Here is a 14,751-nt window from a genome sequence, read left to right as displayed (position 1 = left end):
TGTTTTGCCTGGTTAAACCTTGCTCCCAATTTAACTCCCTCCTGTAGCTAGCTTTATATATTAAATATGCAGGTTCTTATTCCTGAGACTACTTTAAGCTGGATACACACCTAGATTTATCTGTCCAATCTGTCTGGTGGGAACAAAAATCTGGCAATATATGGGAGCAAATGACAACCATTTGCTCTCAAATGTTGGAAAATGGATAAAATAAAAAAAGAAATGTTTGGACACTTGTTAAATCAGAAGGCTTTAACAAATTGTTTGTATTCCAGCATTTGGGAGCAACTGGTTGATTGGCATTTGCGCAATTACAGTATATTCCCAGATTTCTGTTCCCATCAGACAGATTGGATTGTACCCAGCTTCATAGACACACTTTCTTAGGGTTCCATGATTATAAGAAACGGTTTTACTGCTGAGGGAGCATTATCATCCTATGCTAAGGGCAGAATCTCAGCCAGAGTATAACCATTACTGTAATTAGGCAGCAGAGTTTGTAACCACTCCTGCAACAAACCCATCAGATGGAATATCTTATGTCTGCCCAATACTTTCCAACGCCAATTCTGTTCAATCTGTTTTAGGCCTGTGGGCCTGATTCAGCACCGATTGCATATAATAAGCTGCTTGCAGCAGTTATGGCAATATAATTCATAGCCATGCAGGCTACGTATGGCTATGGATATACAACACCACCTGCCTGCATTTGTGATTGCAAAAAGTAGTTGTGATGTCCCTGACCTTACACAGGCTTCCAGTTTGCAGGGACCCTTGCAAGGCCAAGGAAACTGTGCTCATGATGCAGTCCTTTACCCTGCCATGCCCTTGCAACATGGTCCCATTTTCCTGAACACCTCTGCTTATTAACCTGGCAGAGGACCCATCCTGCACATGCTCGTGGAACTGGGCAGTAGACATCGAGGGATGTATGAGTCACGTGACAGATTTAGATGCATGCAGTGTCACAAATCACCACATCTTGGCTCCGTTTTTTTCCATCCATCATTGCCTCCCCTTTGCTTCCAAAATTGGCAGACACCACTCCTTGGACCCCTGCGGTGGCTTACAATTCCAACTGGCCACCTGTGTGAGAGGACGTTGGTCTTTGTGTGCGGAAGCCTGAATTACCCACCTCCAGCGGCAGCCCACAGCTCCGTAACCATAGTGAGGACTACTATTGCATGAGGAGTGGAGCCTACCTCACTGATATCGATACACAAGAACTGGTAAAGTGCACTTACCTTGTGACCTGGGCCCCTATCTATACCCCCGATTCATTCCCTGAGACGTGAAAGTGTAATTAATTTTATCAATATTTTTTGTTATGTGATTCATTCTATTCTTTTTATGTGGTCATAAATTTAAGTAAAACTAATATTATATCAAACACCAGTGAACTATAGAATCTTATGTTACAGCGCTGCTCACATGCCTTGTGCGTGATTGTGTGTGTATTTTTTGTTTCGTGGGGACTGACTACACCCCCCCCGCCCCTCTTCTGAGCAGCTGCTTACCCAGAAATCCAGCCCCTGTCAAAGCACCTGATTATTCTTTGTGAATTTTTCAGTGTCACAAATCATGGCTGATTTACATGAATGTGGGCATTGCAGATGACTCGGGTAGATGTATGAAGCAGTGATAAGGCAGGAGAAATGATCCAGAGGAGAAGTGGCCCATGGCAACCAATCAGCACTGAAGTAACATCTATAATTTGCATAATATAAAATTATACAGAGCAGCTGATTGGTTACCATGGGCCGCTTCCCCTCCCTTATCACCCCTTCATACACCTACCCCAATGTGTGGTAAGGTTCTAGCCTATCCTTTCTATTGTTTTATCCCAATACTGCTGCTAGGTCAGAACTACTTGATAACATTTAGCATATAACACGGCTTTGTTGGCACAGGAGAAACTACAACAGAGATTTCATTACAAATTATACACACAACAGCAGGAGAATAAAAATTAAATCCTTTATTATAATTAAAAAAAAATAGAAAAATATCTAACTTTTAAGAGCGTCTATAAAATGTTCTATCCCCTGTACAAATGAGAAATGGATTCTTCCACTTCCTGTGTCAGAGCCTTGGGCTGTAACATCCTCTGTGAGAACTATATTGTGCTGATGATTGCTATGAACATTGCAATATTTACACAAACTTAAAAAAATCACCTAAAAACAAAATGGAAAGCGCCATGATCACCACTGCGTAAGAATGGGAACCCATTAGAACAGGTCGTTCTCTACTGTACAACTTTACAATAAAAAGGCTGGTGTCCTGTGCTGTGCCACTATTCTTCAGCCACATCAAGCAATGCCAGGTCTTGCAGCTCCACCAGTAGCGAGTACAGACTGCGACCTTGGGTTTGCCTGTACTCTCGGTGTTGTTTTCCAGCTCTGTTTGCTGCAGCCTCCTCTTCCTTTGCTAGCTGGGCCTCTATTGCTGTACGAGTAACCTCCCTGACCAGGTCATTCCTGGCAAGGTTGGAGCTAGCTATGGAGGGCTGTTCTTCCTTGGAAACATGAGGTTTGTTGCTAATCATCTCCAAGCGAATACTGTCTGCATGAAACCGGGAGGCCTGTGTCCGAATTCTTACCTACCATAAGGGGGAAAAAAAAAATAGATTAAAGAGTTTATTGTAGACCTCTATGTAACTTCATCAGTTAGCTACAGTGACAAAATTGTTTTCTGGAGATCTTCAAGCAGAGACTATACTTATGTGGGGGCATCAGCACAAACACAACCAATTAAACTTAAACGCATGGAGTGGGGGACGTGGAATATTCAACATGTACAATTTTCCAGATTTTCCCATGCAGGCCAAAAATGATTTGGATCGCCAATTTTAACATACAGAATTTCCCTGACTGACGATTATAGAAAGCTTCTGATCCATGATTTAGTTCATTTAGGGAAGCCATTCCCAGGGCATTTTTTTTTAAACCCAGGATTCCCTATTAAAAAAAAAAAAAAAAGCCCCACATATTTACAAACCTGGCCAGGTACGGCCGGCAGGCGGTGCGCAAATTGGCATTAATGGCCGCAAATTCAACACTGGGCAGAGAGAGTTTCACAAGAGTCACACAAGTCATGAGTCCCGCTGCTTTGCATGTTGACTGGCTAGCCACAGTGTGCCCAGACACAGAAGAGCCTCCCGATTGGTCCAGCCGCCTGTCCGTCAGTGAGGTAATCTGGGGGGGGGGGGGGGGGGGGGGATACTCAGGCTGCTGCCCAACGCTGGACAGTGAATGGCTGTTTTAGCACCATGTGTTACAATGCAAATCTATGATTAGCTGGTCCTAAGAGGCAATGGGAGGGTTGGTGTTAGAAACACAATGAGTGACAGCCCTTGCACTGTATGGATCCCCAGTGAGCTGTGACGTGCTGAGTTAGGGAGAAGGAGAGAAGATGGGAACACATAACAACCAGCCGCCAGGGAGTGCGCAGAGGAAAAAAAGCTTCTTCTGCGCATGCGCAGCATCTCAATAGTAGATGATAGAATGTTTTCTAACCATTGATGGTTCCTGCAACTTCCGGGGAGCTGCAGAGAAGCGGTGGGTGGAGGATGCCGGCGAACAGAGAGCCGGGCAGAGGGAGCAAGGAGCCAAGAAAAAAAAAGCCCATACAAATGAATGGGAAGCCTCTGGCTGCCCATTCATTGTATTTCATGGCCCAATCCATCCGAATTGGGTGAAATTAGGCCCAAATCACACAGTGTATGGGGACCTTTATTTAGGCCCTGATTATGGTGGACATATTTAGCTATGTATAAATACTCAGCAATACACAGTAAAATGTTGAAAAGCAGCTTCACTTAATCTGTAAACCAGATAGCGGCCAATGTTTATTACCCCAACAGATGTCCCATATTTTGCAATAATGATCATGGTTATAGTGGTGCAGTAGTGGCCAAGTATAACAAAAACATTTGTACTCACAGTCACATGGTCGAAAAGGCAGAATGAGGTCTGCTCCCCTCCCTCGGTCACCACTGTGATTCGGTCAGATTGACGTTGCAAGGTTCCAGGTGTCCAGTTACATCCGTTGCCAGCAAAGGATAATACAAGTCCCTCCGTATTTCTCAGATAGGCTGCTCCCTTTATGCCATATCTGTTAGTACATGGGATATACAAGCATGTGCAGAAATAGATTAATAGCTATTGTAAACATTATGCAAATGGACCTGTAGGAAAGCATATACTCAAGTCAGTATCAACTACAGGTCACAGTACTTCTTTTGTTCTGGTTGAACTACTAATGCGAGTAGCGTCTATCGGGATGTTTTGACACTAGACAAACAGGTTAGGCTATATGGAGGTCCGTGACCACCATGTTTAGTAATACGTTGCCATGCTAGTACAATACAGTTTTAACTGTATATAATAGTTCTATTGGTCTTCAAATCACACTTGTATTAGTCTCAAGTTAGTGTTAATGTGAAAGACAATCTCTAGTGCCACAGTTTGGGATTCTAAGCAGGAAACACTCCTTATAGACCGAGCACATGGTGGGTGATTGCAAGTTACACTCAGGGCTGCCAAGAGAAATCCTGGGCCCCGGTACAACAAATTCCCAGGGCCCCCCCATTCCCGGCGCTGGTGCGTGGCACCCGAGCACCCCAGGCGGCCCGACGCTCACACGCTCCACAGGGGGGGGGGGGTGTGTGATCTGGTGGCTGCTGCCGTCTGACCAAGTGCCGCTATCTTTGGAATATATATATATATATATGGTCAAAGTGGAAAATGTAAAGTGGGTGTATGGGAAAATGAAGGTTTGTTTTATGTGCACGCCGAAGGCGCGTGCGCTCCAGAAAACTGGACGTGGCCACTTTAAAAGGGGCGTGTCCTTGAGGGTAGTGTGCCACGCATACTAGAACAATACACATGTGGAACTTACCAAAAGGAGACAGGCATACAAGATACATACTGTATACTTGTGGCTGCTTCTGTCTGCCCGGGCATTCAGAAGCAGCAATCGGCAAGACGTCGGCAGGCCACAAAAAAAAAAAAAGCGGGCGGCCGGCAGCATACTGGCGGTGGGGCAGGCAGAGGATGGAGTAAAGTTAGATACCTGTCCTGCTCTCTTCCACTCTAGCATCTGTGGCTGGGTCCTGTCTCCTTTCCTGCAGCGGGCACGTGGGGGGGGGGGGGGGGGGGGGCAGTGATATTATACAGATCCTTTTTACTATACAAGAGGTCTTTGCCTTTATTTTATATCCCATATATCAATATATCTATAGATGGATAGATCAATCAATCGATCTCTCTCTCTCTCTGTATATATATATATATATATATATATATATATATATATATATATACACACACACACACACACACACACACACACACACACACATATATATATATACATATACATACACACAGATATAGATATATATAGATATAGATATATAAAGATATATAGATAGATGTATCTATCTATCTATCTATCTATCTATCTATCTATCTAGATATATATATATATATCTAGATAGATATATAGATGTATCTATCGATATTAAGCCAGGCAGGGCAGAAAAATTTAACTTACAGGGCAGGATTGTCAAGTCAGACCGATTCAGGAGCTCCTCTGGCTCCAGCCATCACTGCTCCTTCCCCTCTCATCAGTCACGTGGGCACCTGACCTGACCTTTCCCCCTAATGTGCTGCTGTGCAAGCTGCTGCAGAGTGCAGACACACAGACTCGAAAGGTGATGAAATCATCATCTCGCCAGAATGTCTCTGCAGAAGCTCCGCAGCGGTGGACGTCGTCCTCTCACTGTGTACAGACTGCAGCAACATATAAACCCCTGCCGCTGTGCTGTCCCGCTCTCCCCGGTGCCCCCGCCCCCCCCCCCTTCCCACCCGGCGGCGGCTACCTACATTTGTGTGGCAAGTGTGTGGCTGTGTGTCCCCAGACCCGGGCCCCCCTGACAGGCCCGGGCCCCGGTAAAATGTACCCTCCCCCCCTGCCTCTCGGCGGCCCTGGTTACACTCAATGGCAAAGTTATTCTGGTATACCGTCGTTCGGTTGACAAGGATTGGATCGACCACTGAAGTTGGGTTAGGTTGACATGTCTAAGGACCAAAAGTGAAAGTAAAAACAATGCAATTACAATGTTTACAGCCCTCCGTGGGTATTTTGTGGGGTTGTTGGTCTGAGAAGTGGTTCAGATAGTGCCACATATCTGAACCACTACTCTGACCAACAACCCCACAAATTACCCACGGAGGGCTGTAAACATTGTAATTGCATTGTTTTTACTTTCACTTTTGTTTTTACTTTTGAGCGGAAAAGCACAGTTTTATACATAACATTACCAAATCCAAGCGCTTTTATCCTTATAGCAAACCGTATCATTCATGAAAAGCCGCTAATTTGAGCGCAGACCGCACTTTGTCACATTCTTCTTTTTTGTAAATCATGCCTAAGCTTTAGATCGACAATGGCTGGGTAGACTTGGGGTTTTCACTTTTTTTTTTATCAGACAGGCGGTATTTCATTCCACACCATCCACTAGGGTGTGGAGGGAGAATAGAATAGTGTGGCAAGCATGGCAAGGCACAGTGCCCGAAGCATGGCGAGCACAGCGGTGCACCGATACAATGTCCATGTCGACATTCTGGACCAAAAATAAATAACTGAAAAACCCATGTCGACCATTTGACTGTGGACCTTCCACCCATGTCGACCTTAGGCATGTCGAAATATTTCAGGTGTTGATCTAAGCGATGTTGAAAATCAGTGGTCGACCTTGGGTTGGTTGAACCAATGACCCCTACCCTTTATTCTAAAATAATCTATGGGAAACCTCTGTAGTTCTAGTCTCTGGCCCTAATTTTGCTAGATCCTATTTCATTATACGTGTGACTACGGGATACACTAAAGCATTGGTTCTCAAACTTTTTTTTTTTAACCACAGCACGCCTAGGCCAATCGTTTCTTATTCAGAAAAAATTATTACAGTAAATATTGTTTATAAGCCAATTTTAGCATCAGTTATGTAGTAAGGGACAGGAATTGCTTGGATTTGTCAGCATTATGTTATGATTGGCAGCCACCAGCACTGGTTTTGTCTGTTACATTGATCATAACTAATTAAAATTAGCACCAACCCAGGGCACTCCTGTAAGTGTCTTCAGGCACCACAGGGTACCTAGGCACACAGTTTGGGTAGGGTACTGCAATAAGGTGCTGTACCCTAGGTGACCATACCCTTACATCTTCACACCTCAAAACACATGGTTGTCCCAGATACACAGAATTTCTTTTTAATTTTCTTAATGAATGATCTTTACCAGATCAACTCTACATGGTCACTACTGCAATCTGGGACATGTCTTTCAGTGGCAGCCAAAAGCAGTTATACACATTATTAGCATTGCATTTACCTTGGGATAAAAAGTAACACTCCATTGGTGCGGATGGAGTATATCATTGCATCACAAATGCAGCGCTCGTTGCTGTCCGGGTCCTTATCTTTGAAGAACATGCACTGGAAAAGCTCCGTGGACTGTTTCTGGCAGTGCTGGGCTGCCTGCAGTGTGTAAAAGGAACAGTTACATCTTATCGAAGCACTACCCAGTCTTCTTTTCCTCAAATACAGATGCAAGACTGGATGTCATGAAATACAACTTTCAAATATTAGGACTAGAACACCTGGAACATTTGCAGGACCCTTCACTTTACAAGTCAAACCTTCAATTAGGCGAGGCAGTTAATACTCTTTTGTCACTAGAGAAAACATTATATCTGGGTAGGAAATGCATGTTTAACGTGCAAGACTTCGCTGTTCTGCTCACCCGATTGCGACCATTGATGTGACGACAGAGCTCCTCCAGGTCCTTATTTCCAAGAAGACTATCTTTTGGGCCTTTGGAGATGGCAGCTAGAAGCAGCCGGTGCACTATAATGTCAGCGTAACGGCGGATCGGGGAGGTGAAGTGGGTGTATTTGTCAAGAGCCAAGCCTAGAACAAAGTCACACAACAGACATGTCTAACTGCCAGAGCAATGTACACACAAGGAAAATCAAAGATAAACTATGTATATTCCATGTAAATCAGGACCAACACTATCAAGGTTACTACTGGAACAGAGGTAACGTGAACGGACTTACCACTTTCCTCTGTAAAGCTACCCTCTTCTTACATCTTGCACCCTTACGGAAAGATTTACTAAAGCGCCTAAAAATTAAAAGTGGTGGTAATTCCCATAGCAACCAGATTCTAGCTATAATTTATTTTAAATTCTAGAAAACAATAGACAATCCGATTGGTTGTTATAGGCAACACCATCACTGTTTTAGAAGCTTGAGTATACATTTCATGTTAAACCAAGACGCAAATTTCTACCATATATCATTTAAGGTCAAGCACCATCAAGTCTCCTCATCCCTCACCATGGGCCTTATTCTAGTTCACTCTTAGAGGCAAATTCCTTCTCAAATGGACGAAATCATGTGCACTGTAGGTGGGGCAGATATAACATGTGCAGAAAGAGTTAGATTTGGGTGAGTTTTGTTTCTGTGCAGGGAAAATACTGACTCCTTTATTTCTACACTGCAATATAGATCTCACTTTGAAGAAAAACCCCACCCAAATCTAATTGTAAGTGAGATCTATATTGCAGTGTAGAAATAAAGCAGTGTGGTGCAGTTTTGTCACATAGCATTGGGACTAAAATGTAAACATGGGACAAAAATATGTGACAGAAACGCTCTCATTGCAAGAGGAGTCACAAGGGACCTGTCGCACCAGGAAGGAAGTGCGGCACTGGTGTACAAGCACACATCTGATTGTACTGCAAACTGACCTGGTTACATTTTATATGCAAAGCCGTGGTAGCTGTAGTATCATGCATTACTGCAAAGTATAGAACATAATGTAATGCAAATGAAGGTCAGAAAAACATTAGTAAAGTCATGAACTGTTTAAAGTGTGCATGTGTCAAGTGACGTTGTACCTCCCCACCCAGTTTCTTCACGCCCCACTCACCATAGTGGTAGAACTCATCATCCGTGTACGAGCCGGTGGAGAAATACTGGGCGTTGGACATGGCTTGTGTGGCCATCGCTCGCAGCAACCGGTTCACCAAAGGATCAGATGGGTCGATCGCTTTATCTAGAGAATCAGCCAAAGACTTATTCGATCTGGGGTGGACAATGGAGACAAAGAAGGTGTATACAATGTATATTAACATTAAAGATTTTCAGTAATAAGTCCCAAACGTAATTGTTCCCTCCTTGACCTGTACCGCTTAAGGAGCTGTTCAGAGGCTGAATTTAGGCCCATGAGCCCATTATTTCTATTCACATTTTCCATAAGAGACCTAGATCCCCAGCAGCTGGTAGACAACACATGTAATAATCCATAGGCCTAGATGAAAGTAACTCACCGTGTGTCGATATGAAACCCCTTAGCCTGTGCACTCTCTTTCAACTCTTTGAAGAAGTCCTGCCGTGGAGGCGGGTGGAGGCGGAGCAATGCCTGTTGAGGGTAACACTCCCAGATCTTCTTTGCCACCCAGTGATTGGCTAGGATCATGCATTCTGCTATAGTTTCATGCACCTGCAAAGGCTGCTTGGGGACCAAGTCATCAATGCTATTTCCCTCCCCCAACTGAACCCGAATCTCAACCCCTTCAAGTTCCAGTGCTCCACCCTGATCTCTCCGTGACCGGACAGCCTGAGCAACTTCAGTCAGATTACGTATTGCCCATAGGAGACGGTCCAGCTGAGCAGAGTCCTTTAAGAGAGGCTGTAGCTCAGGCTCTGTGTTCAGTGGCTCTAAATCACCATCTAGAAGCTGCTGAGCCACCTCATAGCTGAGCTTGTAGCGAGAGCGGATGATAGTTCGGCCGTACCACACTCTCCGGATTTCAGATGTTGTGCGGTCCAGCTCCCATATTACACTCACTGCATACCTGGGTACAAATAAAAAGTCAGCATAAAATACTTTATTTGCATAGATGTCAATGAATGATAATATTAAAAAACACACATCACATGAGAAGGTACATGTTTTTTTTGGTTATGTGAAGCACAAGTCCTGAATGGGGGTTTAAGTTGCTCAGATTTATGGCAGTAGGTGGCACTCTTGTATTGCAATAAATGAAATTTTATACATAACTATTAATGTAAAGCAGAAGTGGCATCTCATTACAGTAGGCGGGGCCTAATTCAGCTTGTATCACTAATCAGAGAATTTCAAATCAAGCAATTATCGAACTTCTGTGTATGCGCAGGCCCAAATAGCAAAAAAATATTTGTATGCATAAATATAGAAGTTTGATTGACAGGAAACCGGTGTTTAGGGGCGGACGCATGGCATTTACAGGGTGAGTTTGTGAAAACACAGGTGTTCCCGGGCATTTTTTGTGTGGATCTCAGACTTCAGCAATGACCACTTTTAGCCTGGTTCTTTTGCAGATTAGTGGAAGCCCTAGACTGACATTGATGGGGAAAAAAACAAAAAAAAAGTTGGAATGGATCTGCAAAAACATTGTTGTTTGCGATGCATTAGCAATTTTGCAAGAGCCGTTTTATCTTGCTCTCTTTGCGTTCTGCTCCCGGTCCACTAAAAATCCTCTGATTAGCAATCCAGGCTGAATTAGGTCCATGGAGAGTCTTTTGGCCAGTGGTGGCAATACGTAAGAGTAGCTTGGGGAGGGAATAATAAAGCCCAATTTGATGCTTCCACTTTTGTTTTTGAGTCAAGCCTATTTCCAACACTACTTGATCTTGTTTTTGAATTTATATTATTGATGGGATAAAGCTTACAGTTTAAACAGTATTACCTGTCAACATCCCCCAGCAAGGAGCAGAGATCTGCACTCAGGATAGGAGGCAGCATGTCATAGCGACGGTCAGCAAGATAGTACGTGGTGGCCCTGTATAAGGACAGAGAAGAGGGAAGGAGAATTGGATTCATCAGACAAGCCTATGGAGTAGGAGTAAGTAAAGAATACACCGATCTAAAGCAGTGTAAAAAACAAATCTTCCCATTATATAGTACAATTGGATAATCCGGCAAATACCATTCTATGGAAAAAAAGACAACACAATATGACAGACCTATCTCAAAGAATGATACAACCCCAAGTAACAAACTGATCAGAACTGTAGATTATTAAAACATTCCTATGATTTCTGTGGGAAATGTATGCTCATCAGACTGCCATCATACATGGCAACAGAGAAGCCACTCCAATCTCTAAAGAAGAAAGTAACAGGGCAATAGGTTATCCCGCAGCTAGAGCACATGAAATTTCACACAGTACCATGTACCGGCATAGCTTATCCACATTGGTAAGTGTTAAGGGATGCCTTTATTAGATGGCATGGGTATATATTCAAGTGATGCCGAATCCATTCCAAAATTCTTTTGATGGAATGGATCCGGCATCCATTATTCAATGCAGCGGCCAAATACGGATGTCGTATTTGGCTGCTGAACGATGCTCACCCGGCCAGCACGGGGACCAGGTTAGCGCAGCGGCGGGAGCCGGGACAGGGCAGGGTGAGCTATTCTCACCCAGTGCGGTGGGTGAGTACGGGAGGTGGCGGACAGGAGGATGGCGCTGTGTAAGCTGCTGCTGCCCACCCGGCGCCGTCCTTCCTGGCTCAATCCAACATCTTTTCATGTCAGATTGAGATTGTCGGAAACATGGCCAAAACCTTTCAGTTTTGGCTGCATTTCCGTCAAAAGCAGGTGGATTAGTGGCTATTCCGTCAATCCACCTGGTTTTTAGCAGGTCGGAACATTTGACCTGCCAGAAAAAACAAACAAAAAAAAAACAGCTAGCATTGAATAGATCGGAACCCCTTCTGATCTATTCATGTAAAAAACGGACGTCTTTTCGGCAAGACGGCAGTTTCGACATCCATTGAATTTACCCCATGGTCCTTTACAGCACAGTGGTTACACTGACTAGCTCAGCAGATAACACTTCTGCCAGTTTAGCTGCTGTATGGCGGAGCACTGAAACCCCACCGCATGTTACAATCTGTTCACACTAACCTGGACTTTGCTTCCAGGTCTGTGTACGAGTTAGGCTTCACAAAGTGTGTAACATCAGCAATGTGAACGCCCATCTCCAAGTGCCCACTGTTCAGTGCCCGGATGGACAAGGCATCATCCACATCCTCACAGCCCTTTGGGTCAATGCTGAATACTAAATGGGTCTCTCGCAAATCCAGACGACCGGCTTCTTCTGCTGCAACCCTCCATGGGCTTTCTGGTGTGTTAGTTGGCATTTCTTCTAGCTGTGGATATGCCATATTGTGGTGTTAGCAGACAAGAAATAACATGCAGTACCAAGGGCCTAACATGCCTCAGATACATGCTGTCAGATCCATTACATACTAATACAATGTATGATAGGTGGCATATTTGGGTATGCTGTACGAACATAGATTTGGTATTCACAGAATACATTAAGTTGTATAGTAAAACTACAGGTTCCAAACCAACAGACTGAACAGCAGTAGTGGCTATTTTATATGGTAATTTTCCTTTTTATAGCCTGTAAGAACTATGCCCGTAATGAGTAGAGAACCGACCTGAGCCTCAGAGAACGGCTTCATACTGATACTGTTTTCCACCAAAATAGTTGCTATTTCTGCTTCCAGGTCCCCAATGCGCCCTAGGACGCGCACAAAGTGTCCATTTGGATACAGAGAGAAGGACTCCCAGAAGTCAATTCTTACAACAACACGATAATCCTAAACAGCCAAAACAAAGGTGTATCATTATTCATTCAGTGTGGAAGCAATGGTCAGAGTGTTCTAGAGGAAACATAAAAGAGATTACCCCAACGACTCACATTCTATTTAGTTATACATAGATTACATGTGTGTTTGACTTGCCTGCAGAGCTTCTGCTTGTTGGGTGCTGATCCGGATTTTAGGTATTCTATAATCCCAAGGGGTTACGAGTACTTTTTGGGCATTTTTGCCCTGGCTTTGGATCTCCTCCTTGGATGGAAAAGTAGCCACATAATCCCTCCAGTTCCGCTGTAGCACTCCTACCACACGACCTGAAAACCGACATGACAAAGTGACGCTAAATGTGCCCCTCTTCATGTACCCAATGCACTGAAAATTGGCTCACCTTCCCAAAAATCCACATTTCACTGCTCTTCAACCTACCAGTCATCATCAGTTCGTTCTGCGCCTCCCCAGATCTCTCATCTGCCTCATTCTCGCACAGTGCTCTGGTCCTCCCCTTCCAGTCGCATTTAGGAAGAATCTCCACAGCCACCACATCCCCATGGATTGCTCGGTTCCGGGTCTTGGTACCATGGATGAGAACATCACTCTGCAGGTCTGTGAGAGATATAGCCAAGTGTCTACATTTGTACCAGGTGGGTCTCTATCTAGGAGGCCTGTATGCGGACTTCTCACACACAAAATTGCTTAAGTAATGAGCTGTATTTGAAAAGGCCGACGTGCGGGAGAAAACATAGGTCAGTGACATGATTCCTAACATGTCCTATCTGTAATGGTTCGGGAGGATAGAACAATGCATGTGGCTGCATTTTAAGAATTATTGAGACGCCAAAAATAAAAAAAAATTCCATTGCGTTTAGGTTATTTTGGATGAGCATTCATATGCTGAATGCAGAACATCTTAAGTGACTCATATTTAGTAAAAATCACCATATTTGCTGGCAGCTACAAGATGGTAAGGCGATGCAGACCATGGAGCACAGCTCTAATTAGATTTTACATTAATCATTTGCTTATCCTTCATAAAAACAAGTTTCACACTTGGAAAATATACAGATGAGGAGACCCACCTCCTCGCACAGCTCTTAGTAGGAAGTCCACTGGATGTAGGTGTAGTGGGCTGCATCAGGTCTCTCCCACCCATCTCTGAGGTTGGATGTGCTCATCTAATGGGCCCCATACATCAGCAATTAATTGTGACAATCTTCAGATCTGGAGAGGATTGTCACAATTAATCTTTAATGTGTGGGCTCCCCCTTTTGGCGATCCCGATCAAAAATTGATCGGGATCGCCAATCGATTGCGGAATCAGATTTTTAAACATGTTTAATAATCTGGTATTATCTGCGGTTCTTTTTTATATGTGTGGGCATTCCCGTCTCGTCTTCTTCTTCTATTTACATTATGAAAAGAAGTAACAGCTGAAATGACAATCGATTGAGGTGATGTATGGGCATGGTACTTGTGTACTATCACGGCGCCCATCGCATCGCAGACCATAAGGCATGCGATGCGATGCGACGAGATTTCCCCCGATGTCATACAATGTTAAAATTGTATAGCATTGTATATGGCATACAATGCGATGCAATGCTAAATTGTATAAGCACCCTAATGGGGGCTTACAATGTTAAATGCACCCCCACGCCACCCCCACGATGAACGTGAACCCGAAGCGTGGCGAGCGGCGGCGGTACGCGTCCTCCAACCTTTTCATACCCCCACTATCCACATCAGCGTGGAGTTGATTTTATATAGTGTGGCGAGCGCAGCGAGCCTGAAGCGTGGCGAGCGCAGGGAGCCCCGCAGAATACTTGTAAAGTAATACGCGTCCCCTCGCCACGCTTCGGGCTTGGTGGATCGCTGCGCTCGCCACATTATATAAGATCAACTCCACGCCGACGTGGATAGTGGGGGGGTATGAAAAGGTCGGAGGACGCGTACCGCCGCCCCTCGCGGGCTCGCTGTGCTCGCCACACTTCGGGTTGGCGTTCATACTGGGGGGTGGCGTGG

General features: G+C 44.4%; 1 protein-coding gene across 1 annotated transcript in view; it reads right to left on the bottom strand.

The window, feature by feature from the left end:
• Positions 1-1,958: 1,958 nt before the first annotated feature.
• The window catches only part of DIS3L (DIS3 like exosome 3'-5' exoribonuclease), a 30,901-nt gene continuing 18,108 nt past the window's right edge, over positions 1,959-14,751 (bottom strand). The window contains exons 7-17 of the mRNA XM_083184354.1: positions 13,159-13,335; positions 12,877-13,046; positions 12,571-12,732; positions 12,029-12,273; positions 10,806-10,898; positions 9,405-9,932; positions 9,005-9,159; positions 7,812-7,978; positions 7,401-7,546; positions 3,945-4,116; positions 1,959-2,602 (exon numbers count right to left, since the gene is read on the bottom strand). Of these exons, the coding sequence (XP_083040480.1) occupies positions 2,297-2,602; positions 3,945-4,116; positions 7,401-7,546; positions 7,812-7,978; positions 9,005-9,159; positions 9,405-9,932; positions 10,806-10,898; positions 12,029-12,273; positions 12,571-12,732; positions 12,877-13,046; positions 13,159-13,335 (2,321 nt within the window). The 3' untranslated portion in view covers positions 1,959-2,296. The remainder of the gene's footprint in view (positions 2,603-3,944; positions 4,117-7,400; positions 7,547-7,811; positions 7,979-9,004; positions 9,160-9,404; positions 9,933-10,805; positions 10,899-12,028; positions 12,274-12,570; positions 12,733-12,876; positions 13,047-13,158; positions 13,336-14,751) is intronic.

This window comes from Crinia signifera, chromosome 4 (genome assembly GCF_055691185.1).
Source record: "Crinia signifera chromosome 4, ASM5569118v1, whole genome shotgun sequence".
Lineage (NCBI taxonomy): Eukaryota > Metazoa > Chordata > Amphibia > Anura > Myobatrachidae > Crinia > Crinia signifera.
Note: the sequence above shows the minus strand (reverse complement) of the source record. Positions and strands in the feature narration are given on the sequence as shown.